The sequence below is a fragment of the Sylvia atricapilla genome, chromosome 3, assembly GCF_009819655.1.
Source record: "Sylvia atricapilla isolate bSylAtr1 chromosome 3, bSylAtr1.pri, whole genome shotgun sequence".
NCBI lineage: Eukaryota > Metazoa > Chordata > Aves > Passeriformes > Sylviidae > Sylvia > Sylvia atricapilla.
This window is the reverse complement of record NC_089142.1, coordinates 40617363-40630260: the sequence shown is the minus strand read 5'-3', so window position 1 is coordinate 40630260 and position 12898 is coordinate 40617363. Positions and strand designations below refer to the sequence as shown.

The window sequence follows — 12898 nt, the reverse complement described above, 5'->3', positions numbered from 1 at the left end:
TGTTCCAAATAGAACAGATTTTTAAAAAATCAAAATTTAAACAACAAAAAGCCCCACTCATATGCAAATCTACATAAAAAGCTTATGAACTTTGCTCAAAGCTTTCTATAACATTTCAGGATATCAGGTCTAAACACAAATGAATATACACCTCGGATGTAGTGATCTGTTTCTTCAGATACGGCTTTCTTCAGTTGTTAAGAAACTTTCTCCTGTTTCTTGTAAAATACAAGTTTATAGCATTACAAATGCTGTAGGGAATCATTCCTCATTGGATTGACTTTAAATATACCTGAAAGTATTTTTGTTGCTTGTTGATTTTATCTGATATGGCCCAATGAACTCCAGTGAGCATGAACATGACCTTGACATGTTGAACTTTACCTTCAGGTGAAAATTCAGAAAGTAACTGCTCACAGTCAAGCGAGGAATTGCTCTTTTCAGACAGAATTCTTGATCTTGACCATTCCTTGCCCTGAAGCCAAGGGCAGTTAGATTTTCTCCCATCCTCATCTCTCCCTGGCACATAGGAAGTATGAATCGGAGCCTTGCTGCTCACTTCATCAGATGCAGGTGTGTGGGGATTCTTTTTTATATTGAAAGTACAGCTTACAAACACAGTGACTATTTCAAAATGTACTTCCAAGCACATAACTTCTAGTGGAAAAAAAATGTTCCCTGGAAATATTTTCAATATGAATGTACCCAAACAAACTCATTAGCTTTTCTGAATCAATAAATAATTTCTTTGCAACACCAGAATTGCAGCCATAGAAAGCGACCCTTAAGAACACACAAGTTTTCATACCTACAGCAGAGTCTTCTGATCAGATCACGTGTGCATGTGTGTGGATTTAAAATATGAGTTTTTTACACAAAAATCTTAGAAATTATATTCCTCTAAGTGTATAGAGCCATTTCCTTGTTTAAAGTGATCAAGTCCTCCTTGAATATTGTACTATCAATAAACTCACTTGCATTACAGCAGACTACACCTATCCCACTTACATGTCAAAAAACCTGGCAGGTTTTAAATCAGACCCACTAACTTCACTGGGGAGAGCAGGTGTTCAACACCTTTGCAAAATCAGGTAATTTTAGCAAGTTTAGAGGAGTAAGACCTACACCCCTGGTCTGTGAGACCCTGACCTACAGCTTGGTCATTCACAGCACCATTCACCTCCCATGTGCATCTTCAGGCAATGGACCCAACAGTAATTACAGCATTAACTAGTAAGATATATGACAGAGTTTTGTGCCAAAATCAAGTTTGGTTGAAAACCAAAATCACCTTCAAGATCCTTACAATCTATTTCTTGGCAATCCTTTGCACTCCCTGCCAGATGCATGCAGACTTCTTGATGGTGATTCTATGAAGAGGCTAATACAGGGTAAGTCAATAATCATCAAATTTAAAAATTTTAAAATTTCCCAAATTTAAAAAACAGGATATTACTGAAATCAATTGCTTTTACAAGAATAGCTGAGGTTGAGTGTGAATCTTTGGAAACTGAAAGACCAGTTTTCAAAAAGCCTAGACTAAATTCTAATGACATCCAAGAGACATCTCAATTTATTTATTATTCTTGGCTCTTGACTTCCAAGAAGCAAATAATGTTCTATTCTTCACTCAGAAAATGCAGCCTTTGTTATTTCCTGTTCAACTTGATTTGAAAAACCTGAGTCCTCCCATAGAAAATAAAATAGAGAAATCTTGTCATTTAATGTCTGTGGCCCTTGACCAAGGAACATCTCAATATTTTAAAGGAGTTAATCTTTCTTCAGTTTTAGTACCATTCTTTCTGCCTACACTTTCCACATTTTTTCTTGCACACGTGGTTAATTATTTTCTCCTTTATTATAAAAATGCAGAGGACATACCTGCTTTACTGCAGCTATCAATAATTAGAAATTCCAAAGGTAAAACCTGTGGGGCTTTGGTTTTTTTCCCCTAGCTTCAAATGGTAGCCAGCCACAAGCAGGGGTAGACCTAGAGACGCGAAGAACACAAAATCCAGCGGATAATGTGCCCAGGGTGGCTCTGCCATCTGCTCCGCGCCTACCCTGCGACCTGAAGCCCTCTCACCTCTCTCTAGACCCAAGTCTGTCCGTCGGGAAAGCGAAGGACATGCCTAGGTGAGGCCCGGAGCGACAATCCGCCAGGCCGCAGCCCCCGAGCCCGCGGAGGGACACGCTCCGCAGCCCGGGCACGCGCCCCGCCCGCGCCGCCCTCAGCGCCGCCGCCGCGGGGCGGGGTCGCGCGGCGCCGACCGACCAATAGGAGCGTGGGCCGCCGCGGCGCTCAGCCAATCAGCGACCGCGCTGGCAGCGCGGCCGGGGCTGAGGGAAGGAGAGGGCGGCGGCGGCGGCGCCCGGGACCCTGAGGCCGCCCCGCGGGCCGGGAAAGCAGCGGCAGCCGGAGCCCCGCGGGGCCCTGAGCTCCATCCCGAGCAGCGAGGGGCTCGCCGGAACTCGGGGCTGCGGCTGCTGGCCCGCCTGAAATGCTGCTTCCCCTGGCGCCCTGCTTTGCCTCCTGAGCTTCCGACACCGCACAGATCGCTGAGGTTTAGGGAGGACGCTGTCTCCTCATCCCTGGCCTGACAGGGACAATAAAATGAAATAACTCAGAATTAAATAAAATAACCCCAAATGGGGTAAAATAAAATTTAACACGGGAGAAAATAATAAATAAGACCAAGCGGGCAGCGGTTGTCCCGAGGGGCTATCGGAGGCCGCTCGGGGACTGGGAGCTCCCGGGGGCCCGTGCTGGAGGGAGCGTCTCCGCCAGGAGCGTCTCAGGAATGGGGCCCTAAAAGTGACTGTGGCAGAATTTCCTCGCGTGTCTCCGCCTGAGCTTTGTATTTCGATTTAGCCGCTGCATAGCAATTACTGGAAGAAGAAAAAAAAAAAAAAAAAAAAAAAAAAACACCACCACAGCAGACAGACAAACCATATGATGTTTCTCTTTTTTCCTTTCCTTGACTTTGGTTATTTGAGATTGGTTACATTTAGTTCGGGTTTGAGTTTTTTTCTTTACTCTAAGACTGATTATTATATGTACAGATCATTAATTCACAAAATAACTCCCTGGAATACCCTTTTTTCCTTTTTTTTTTTTTTTTTTTTTTTTTTTTTTCTTGTGAGGGTGGTCCAAGTATTACGATTTGATGGGGCACGTGTATTAAAACTCACAAACTCTACAAACTCTACTGTCATGAAAATATTTCCCGCATCACAGTTGAATTATACCCTTTCCACAACCTCACAGCGCACATGATGCATCCCTAGCCGGCAGCAGCTCCACCGTGGGTGCTTTCCTTTGGGAAAGCAGCAGACAAATATACTGAAATAAAGAACCGGCAGGAAATATTCCAGGTCCTGCTGACGGTGCTATAAATGACGACAGGATTTTCGACTCCGCCAAGAGACGAAAAAGATCCCCCTCTTTGCAGGAGAGGGGTTCTCCATTTGTTTTCATGTCAGAAAGACAACTCGCATCTTGGGATAAAATGAATTGAGTAAGTGGGTGCGCAAGCCCAAATAAGGGGGGGAGGGGGGGGAAGAGAATAAAAACCTCAAAAACAAAAAACAACAAAAACCCGCTACAGCGTCAAACCTTTCAACAAAATTCAATGGCTTTTGAATTCGTGCTTCCTATTGCCGTCGAGCACTGTATAGCCTTAAGTGAGCAAACGAAGGATCAGATTTGTATCTGAAATTCTCACAGATACTAAAATTAATTTGTTTGTATTTTACATTGCATCGCCTACACCCCTGACTGAAATAGCGCGCAATTCTGAAAACTCACGGTCGTCTAAGTGTATCGAACAATCAAAGAGATTTACCGTCTGCTTCAGAGTTGTGAGCTACACCAAATTAAAAAGCGGGGTTCCCTCCTGACTCTGCCAGCCCGAGGGCACACGGAAAGCCCCAGCTCGGAGCTGAGCGGGCAGACCCGCGCAGCTGGCAGGTCACATCTGGCGGGTCACTGTCGGCAGTGTTGTGTCCTTTTGCCTGGTGAGTTGGAGGAGCTGCCAGGGGAAACAGATAATTTTCTGACTGTCTTTTTTTTTAAAGTCGAACTCGTTTCAGGTTTTTCATACCAAAGAATAAGAAGATTCTTCCCTCAAATAAAATAACAACGGTTCTAAAGAAGAGTGTTTGCCAAAGTGGCACATTTGACCAAGTGCAAACAGGTAAAAACAGACTAATAATTTTCAGCCTTTAACAGCTCTGCTATCGCCCTGTGCAAAACAAAACAAAACAAAACAAAACAAAACAAAAAAAATTCAAAAGTTCTAGGTATAGAGAACAACGGATTGGATTCGGGATTTTTGCCCTTTGGTTTTGAGAGAACTGAGAGAAGGAAAATGCTCGGGTGACATTCAGGGACAAATTGTTTAGAGCTTGACCCAAGGAAGCTGTATACAGATGGACCTGAGCTGTCTATCATCAGAAAGAAACATTGTGAAGAAACACGAGATCCTGCTGACAGCACTTCAATGAACAACTAGGCAAACAGTAGTTTGTCAGTAACTTTATTTCTTTTTTTAAAAAAATCGCATGACAAACTGGAACCAAGACCAAAATACTGTATCCACTGTACATCGTTCATTAGAAAACAAACATACACCACATTTGTATTCTACCAAACAGAAAGTGTATTTCCTTTAAAATTATATAGTGCGTGCTTTTAGAGTCATGCTTTTTAATATTTATTTTACATTTGTTACTCAAATATTATCTGCTATAAATAATTGCAACTTGATCAAATGGTGCACCTGTTATGCGAACCTCTTCCATGCTCCAAGAGTGGCTTTTTGTTGCCTGGGTTTTTTCTGTCTTTCCAAAAAGCTGTTGATATTGCTTTATTAGGACCCGAGCAAGCACAGGTGAGGTGTCAAATAAAGTGTACAGGTGCCAGAGGCGCTTGCAGACACGGGTCTGCTGCTGAGCTCCACGGCTCAGACCGCTGGAACAAGTGATGGGAGAGCGCGTAGAAAAAAAAAAAAAATCGTTTCCAAAAGGCACAATTTTCTCGACGACAAAGGTACAATAAAAATATATGGCCACTGAAATGCGGGCGCCCATCGGGATTCGATGCCTGTCCAGCGGGATCCCGGGCCCGCCAGGGTTTCGCCCTCCCGCCCCTGTCCCGGCACCGCAGCTGCAGCGCCGGGGGCGACGCAGCGGAGAGAAGCCGGGGCCGCCCGCGCACCCCTGCCCGCCCCGCCGGCGGCTCTGCCCGCCAGCCCGCGCTTCTCCGCGACACGGCCTCCAGTGGGACCGCCCCGTGAGCCCACAGTAATCGGGAGGGGGGGCTGCAGCGCTCCCCTCACCCCGCCCCGGCCGCCTCCCGCATCACTGCTCGCGGTGCCGGCTGCCGCTCTCCGGGTCGCTCTGGTCGTCCGTGTAGCAGACGTCCACGTCGCTCTCGTTGTCAGTCTTTTGCTCCTGCTCGGGCTGCGCGTAGCCAGAGTCACTCTTGTCCTCGGCCGCCTTGCCGAGGCTCTGCCCCGGGTGCCGGGATTTGACGTGCCGCTCCAGGTCGCGACGCCGCACCAGCACCTTGCCGCAGTACTCGCAGCGGTAGGGCGTGTTGCCCTCGGCGTGCAGGCGGATGTGTTTGTTGAGATTGCTGGGGTCCCCGAAGGGCCGCAGGCAGACCTTGCACTTAAGCGGCTTGTAGCCGGTGTGAGTCCGCATGTGGATTTTCAGCCCGTACTTGCGGGAGTACAGCTTCCCGCAGTACAGGCACAGGTGCCCGGTCTTGGGTTTCCCTCCGGCCGCACCGGCCGCCCCCGCCGGCAGCGTCTCCAGCCTCCCTCGGCCTTTCTCGGCCGCCAGCTCGGAGAGCTGCTGCGTGTGCATGGCGATCTCCCGGTCGATGCTGGCCAGCGAGCCCAGCTCTGCGGCGTGCAAACCGGCCGCCGGGCCCGCGAAGTACGACACCGACTCGGGATACTTGAGGAGGCCGCCGAGGTGCAGCTTCAGCGGGTAGTAGGGCGCGGCCCCGTAGAGCAGCTCCCCGTTGTAGACGGTGAGCGGCATCACCGGCAGCCCGCACTCCCCCGCGTACGCCTTCAGCCCCTCGAAGGGCGGCAGCGCGAAGCGCTCCAGGGCCCCGCCGGGCAGCGGCGGGTAGCGGGCGGGCGGCAGCGCGGCCGCGGGCAGCCCCCGCTCCACCTGCCGGAAGGCCGAGGCCTCCTCCAGCGGCGACAGCAGCGGGAAGGCGCGCAGCCCGCCGCCGCAAGCCAGCCCGGCCGCCGCTGCCTGCGGGGCCGCCTCACCCGGCAGCGCTCCGCACTTTGGCGGCGCCTCGGCGGCGGCACGGCCCGCCTTCAGTCCCCCCAGCAGTTTGGAGAAGCCGAGGGCGGCGGCGCCCCGAGCCTCTTCCCGCAGAGACCCGGCGGGGCGGAAGGCCGAGCGCGCCCCGGGGCACAGCGCCAGCCCGTTGCTGCCCGCCGGCCCCAGCAGCGGCCCCGGCCCGCGGGCGGCCCCCACGCTCATGTCCAGGGCGCGCTCCTGCTCCTCTTTGCCCGCCGCCCGTTTTGGCAGAGCCGGCTTGGCGAGCGGCGGGGAGGCGGCGACGGCCTCCCGCTTGACGGCCTCCCGAGGGCCGCAGCCGGGCGGAGGGTGGCCGCGCAGCGAGGCGGCCGGCAGCTCCTTGGGGGGCAGGCCGAAGGCTGTGGCAGCGGGCCGGCCGTGGTCGTGATGGAGGAAAGGCCGGCCGTGGCTCAGAGCGCAGTGGAAGTGGACGTGGGCCTTGAGGCTGTTGGGGTACTTGAAGGTCCTCCAGCAGTACCAGCAGATGTACCGCTCCTCTCCTGCGGAGGCAAGCGGAGGGACCCGTCAGCGGCCGCCGCGCCTCCCCGCGCTTCCCCGCGCATCCCCGCTCTCCCTCCGCCTCGTCCCGCCCCCGCCGTGCTGTGCCGCGGAGCGGTGCGGGAGCTGCGCGGTCCGGGCTGAGCTCCCGCGAGCAGGGCGCCGTAGGGCCGGGGGGAGCAGCTGCTGCCGCGAGTCGTCTGTCGGAGGGCCCATCTGTTGGCGTTTGCAGAGGAGGTAGCGTATGTCAGGGAGTGGGCTGCGGCGAACAAAGGCCAATCTAATGATCGTGAGCCCCTCATTACGCGGCGAGACAATATCCGATATGTATGGGCCATATGTAATCGTTCCCTTTCAAAGGACAATGCCCTTTGTGCCCCGTCCCATTTCGACTTCTCTCAAGCGGAACAGACCTAGGTGGCCACGGCTGTGGTGGCTGCCCGACACTGCAGAGGCTCAGACTCCGCTTTCCCCCTCTTGGCCTTGCTTGCCAGGAGAGTACTCCCAAGGAGGAGCATCTCCCTAGCCCCGACGGTGAAAGGCCACCTCTGTGGCCACCTGTCTGTCTAGGATTCTTTTCCTTCCTTCCTTCCTTCCTTCCTTCCTTCCTTCCTTCCTTCCTTCCTTCCTTCCTTCCTTCCTTCCTTCCTTCCTTCCTTCCTCTCTCTCCCCACTTCCCTCTTTCCTTTCACTTCACTTCCCTTTCTCCTTCCTCTCTTCCTTCTCTCTTCTCCTTTCTTCTCTTTCTCTATCCTTTTCTACCCATCGTTCTCTGTCTCGTTTCTCCCTGTCACCATACTACGCTGATAAGCCCCTGAATTTCCCTTTCGGCATTTGCCCACCCTGACCGTCCCCAGCTGACCCTCGCCAGCGGTTTAATGCACCGAAACACCTAGGGTGAGGCCAAGTGCCGCAGGGAAATGAGAACCCTCTCCGGGCCCGGGGGCAGCTCCTCGCGTTTCAGGGAATCCCGTGAGGGGGTGAGCCCTTGCACCGTGCCCCGCGTTTGTCGGGACATCCGGGTTGGGCGGGTCGCCGGGGTGGATGCGATGGCCGTGACCAGCCTCCCGAGACAGCTTTTGACAGGGATCAGTCGATGTCCGCTGCGGATGGAAAACGGAATCTTCGCTCTCCGCGGGAATTTCGTGTGCGGACTCGCGTGGAAGCATCGCAGGCTGTTGTGTGTATCTCGCCTGTGTCCTCGCTGCCGTGCGCAGCCTTTCCTCACTAGCCGTGGGGAGGCTGTCCCGCGATCTGCAGCATCGTGAAGGCGTCGGACGCTGTTTTTCGCCCCGTCGAGGAGGGAGAGAGACGGGACTGTGGCTGCCCGGGCCCCGGAGAGGCAGCGGCCAGCGGCCACAGAAAGAGGAACCACGGTGGTAATCTCACTGCCGCGCGTCGGAAAACGGGTAAAGGAAGGGTACGGATGGAAAGGATTATGGATACGGACTGCCTTCCCCTGTGTTCGTTTGCCTGTGGAGATCTCTTCAGCGGCGTCGCTCGGGCCTGCTATCCTCGGCAAAAGATGGTCGGGACCGGCTCCCGACCGCCACCGAGCCCGGCCCGGGGCTTCCCCGGCTCAGCTAAAAAAAAAAAAAAAAAAAAAAAAAAAAAAAAAAAAAAACACCACCACTTTTTCTCACCACGGTGACCCAAATTAAACGGGTCAAACACAGAAGAATTCCAATTTTTTCATTTGGTTCGGTTTTTTCGTTTTGCGTTTTTTAGAAAAAAAACACTCCGAATTTCTTCCACTATCTTTTTTCAGTTGGTGGGGGTTTGGGAGTTTAGTTTGATTTTTTTTTTCGGCGCTTTTTTCCAGCATACCATCATTTTAAAAGAAGAGCACTTCAGCATGCTGATACACCTTTTCTGAGTGTGTATTAATCAGTCTGGAAACCGTGGGGCCGAAGACACAGCAGATCCGTAGGGGCACTTTAAAAATCAGTCTTGCTTCGACGGGGCGAGGAAGATGCCTCACGTCGGGAGCCTCTTGCAGACCTGAGCTCTCTTTCGTTTTTTCCCCAGCAGCGCTGGTACCCACCCGCAGCAAGGGCTGCTGGAGAGGAGTGGGGCACAACCCAGCATCGTGTTCTCCTTGCTACCGAAACTTCGCCAGGCTTTTTGAGGCGGTGACTCTCGGCAGATCCATGGCCTCACTGCCCTTCGACGTGGCGGGGACAGAGAGGTGACCGAGTTTCTTTTCTGGGTGTAGTTTTCGAACAAGCAGGGTTTGGGGCTCTTGCATATGGCCCGAGTCCATGAGAAATAGGAGCCAGAGCCTGGCTTTCCCGCAGCCATCCCTTCGCGCCGGACCTTGGTCACCTTGCGGAGCGGCCAGCCGTGACGGGGGGAGGGGGCAGCCTCTGCCCGGGTCGTGCACTCGCTCCCTTCCCGGGGACACCGCCAAGCTGAAGGATCTTCTGCGTCAAGCTGGAGAGGCTGAGGTTCCCTCATCTCCCGCGGAGCGGGCTCAGCCCGAGGGGAATGCCCACAGGCAGCTGCCGCCACCGACGCCCCAGGGAGCATCCGGACCCAGGACCAGCGGGAGGCGGTGGCCGTCGCCAGAGAAGCCCGCCGAGTGAACGCTGCTGAAGTTGTTTCGTCTTTTTTTCCCTCGCCTTTTTTTATGTGCTGCCACCTTATCATTTTGTTAGCAGAGGTGTAATTCCAGCTAAGAATGAGTTTGCGGATTGAAACAAGCCATCCCAGATGGGTGTCTTCCCCTTCCCAAAATCTTTGGATATCCTGATCTCGGCGTGATTTGATGTCGACTTAACCTTTTACCTAATGTATTCTAATTTACAGGGAGCGCCCAGTACTCCCCAGTTTTGCCTTGTCTATGTGAACCTACCCGCAAGAGAACCTGAAAAGTCTCTGAAACTCTGAGCACGGAAGGTAAACCTGATGTTTTTAGAAACTACTAAAGTTAGTCGTTTCTACTGACTTTAGCAGAGCAAATTTGCTGTCTTGCATCCCAACTACAGCGATGTTTCACAGAAACCCCATTTGCCTATCAAAGAATCATTAAACGGGGCCGATGAAGGAACAACTCGACGCACGGGGGCCTTTCCATACGCTACCGAGTTAATAGATCACCCTTTAAATGTAAGCAGATGGAGTCTTAATTTAAAGGGTGGTAGGTTAAATTCGTGGCAGCTGTACTGGCATTTATTTTTCTGAGGGCCCAGGTTTGCCTACCGCAGTTGGAGTTCCCGTCAAAGGTGTCAGTTAAAGAGCTCTTGTTTTGTTTAATTTAATTTGGTTGCTCTGAAATGAGTGCCCGCATCTATATACCTTTCTCGTCGTGCGTCGGCGTGGCCGTGACGGGGATGTCAAACCACTGCGCCAGAGGGTTGGAGTACCAGACCGTGAGCTCCTCTCCCGGCTGGACATCTCGCAGCGCCCGGTAGAAAATCTGGAGAGGAAAGAAAGGAAACTTCTTCAGGAGGCTTGAGAGGGGAGACAAGTGGCGGAGAGAGGTGCCATGCCAGCCCGGAGTCGCGAGCGGAGTACCTGTCCTCCTGGCAGATCCGCAACAGCCTCCAGTGTCTGCTCTTGGGAGTTTCGGGCAGCTCGGATTAACCCTATCCACTCCAAAGCTGAGCTCCCGGCTTCATCCACTAATTCCCCTCTGACCATCCGCACCTGGAAAACAGGCGGCACTGCTGTCATTTTCACGTGAAACGAAACACAAAGAGAGCAAAAGCTTACCCATCCCCCTGTCTGCCCCCTCTGCCTGGCCCGTCAGCTCCTTCCCCACGCTACGCAGGGGACTGAGCATCGCAGCTGAAAGCAGCAGCGAGAGCATCTCCTTTTGGCGCCCGTTCGCCGCTTCCATGCTCACCCATCTCCGGGTAGGACATTCCCCGGATTGCAGGTACCTTGGGGGAGATGTGGCTGCCCTAACGGGGGTTGCAGCTCTGCAGGGTAAGGATGGAAGAGCCCGTGCCCGGCGAGGGGAAATGGGATTTTTCCCTTGGGCCACAGTGATCTAAACGCACCTTGTCCGGTCGCAGCTGTTACATTTCGCTTAACGTTATATAAAACGCCCAGGTAATTTTTTTTTCCAACCTGAGTCGGTGCAAAACCATTGCGACATGCAGGACTTGTCGGGAGATGGGGAGGGGGGAAGGGGAGAAGATTCTGCTTAGCTACAAAGTCCCTGTAGCCCCATACTTCATAATCTGCTTGCACATACAAAGAGAAAATGAAGTGCCCATTCCCTGAATGACCGTGCAATAAAAGTCATCGGAACAAAGCAGTCTAAAGCGAGAAACCAAGGGAGCCAGATGAGAAATAAATTTGAGTGGGCTGGCAGAGCGTTTAAAAACAATTAAAGTGCATTAAAAATCAGAGCGGAACGCGTGAGCCGCGGCTGCCCGGGGGGCGAAAGGAGGGGTCTCGTCCACAGCGCCCTGAAGAGCCTGATGGACGGGGCGAGAGCCCTTCACCGCCTCCTCCTCGCACCTTCGCTCGGACATGGACTGACCCCGAAGCCGATAGCCAGGTCACCGTCACCCCTCCGGCTCCGGCTGTGCGGGTTGTCCGCAGCTCCAGAGGGGGAGGTCCCCCCGAGGCTTTGGGGGGAGGTCGAGCTGCGCTGGGCTGCCCCGACACCTGCGACCCCGACGCCGTCCCCGCGGTAGCCCCGGCCCTCTCGCCACACACTCCCTTCAGGCCCAAGCCAAGGGACTCGCGGCCGGGAAGAGGGACTAGGGGCACGAACCCGAGCCAAACGCAGAAAAAAATCGGTGCATCTGCCTCTGCCCTGCTCCTTCCCGGGACAAAACCCGAGGGCGGTGACAGCCTCATGCCTCCGCCTCGTCGGGGCTCCAGAAGCGAGGAGCCGGCCGTGGCACGTCCTGGCTCTACCAGGGAAAGGGGCAATGCTCCAGTGAGCGGAGCCCCGGGTGGCGGGGGCTGGCTGGCAGAACCAGGGCCCTCCGACACCGGGCACGGGGCTCAAGCGACGCTTCCAGCACGTCTATGTCCAAGGCGCGGACGCCTCTGCTCCTCCGGGAGAGCCCCCGTGTCCTCCGGCCTCGTCCCGGAGGCCGGCCGGGCTGGGAGCCCCGGCGCTGGGGAGGAGGGGGAGAGGGCACAGGCGGGCAGGCTTTCCTGGCAAAACCACGGGGAGACATCTCAGGAGGTTCTGGAAATGCTTCCCTTTGCTTTCCTGGCTGGCTCTAAGAAGGGAGGATTGAAGAGAGACGGGGGAAGAGCAGCCTCTTCTCCCAAAGCCGGCTTCCCCCGAGTCAACGAATAATCAAGGTCCAGCGGTGCAGGAGAGACCGTAGGAAAATACCTTTTTTTTGGGTCCTGGCTCCTTGCGGTCTGACAGGTACTTGCCCAGTTTGAAGGTGCCCGGCACAGGACCCAGGCGCAGCCCAGCCGGGATGCAGCTCTCCGCGCTGACGCTGATGGCCGGAGCCCTGCTGGTTTGCATCGCTGCCGCTGGGTGTGAGCGCTCGGGAACCCCAACTACTTAAGGGGGCCGGAGTGACAGCGGCAGGCGGCGGGAGGATGAGCACAGGCGTATCTCCGCCCGCAGAGTGACGCGGCGCTGTGGGGACGCCGGCTTTTCAACGGGAGCAGGAGGGGTACCCTTGGCAGGGGGATGCTCTGGGGCGCAGAGTTTGGTGAGAGAGTTTGGCTCCTCGAGCAGCTGCGGAGTCCCATCCAAGAGGGTCACATGGAGCCTTTCCCTAACCCTCCTGCATAATCAGGCGGAGTGAATGGCTGGCAGACAATGGGCCAGGCGACCTTCCCATTCCTAAAAATCCAATTTGTCAAGGGCAAAGAAAAGGCGCTGGTGAATCAAAGGTCTGGAGGGACCATTAATCCTCAGCATGGGGTATTGTCCCCGAGACAGTTACGATATTTTAAGTGACAAATCCACTGTATAATTTCTCCATAAATTTTACTTCCTTTTATTGTTCCTCGACAAACCAGTTTTGGAAAATAAGTGACTATTTTAAGTCTACTTGGCTGAGCCTTTTGAGGTTTAATATACTTCAAAGATTTTTAATTCTCTTCCCTTGGCTTTATTGTAAAGGAGATTAAACAAAGA

At 53.8% G+C, this 12898-nt stretch overlaps 1 protein-coding gene across 1 annotated transcript; it reads right to left on the bottom strand.

The window, feature by feature from the left end:
* Positions 1 to 5361: 5361 nt before the first annotated feature.
* Positions 5362 to 12274, bottom strand: PRDM13 (PR/SET domain 13). The gene is made up of 4 exons (XM_066314321.1): positions 12134 to 12274; positions 10342 to 10473; positions 10123 to 10243; positions 5362 to 6827 (listed from the first exon to the last, which is right to left on the bottom strand). The coding sequence occupies exons 1-4, from the start codon at positions 12272 to 12274 to the stop codon at positions 5362 to 5364; spliced, it is 1860 nt and encodes a 619-aa protein (XP_066170418.1).
* Between the last annotated feature and the right edge of the window lie 624 nt (positions 12275 to 12898).

Coding starts and splice junctions, on each gene's coding strand:
- PRDM13 (XM_066314321.1), bottom strand. CDS start 12,274: ATGCAAACCAGCAGGGCTCCGGCCATCAGCGTCAGCGCGGAGAGCTGC. Junction 10,474..12,133: donor AGCCAGGACCCAAAAAAAAG/GTATTTTCCTAC, acceptor CCTGTTTTCCAG/GTGCGGATGGTCAGAGGGGA. Junction 6,828..10,122: donor GCCGACGCACGACGAGAAAG/GTATATAGATGC, acceptor TTGCCTCCGCAG/GAGAGGAGCGGTACATCTGC.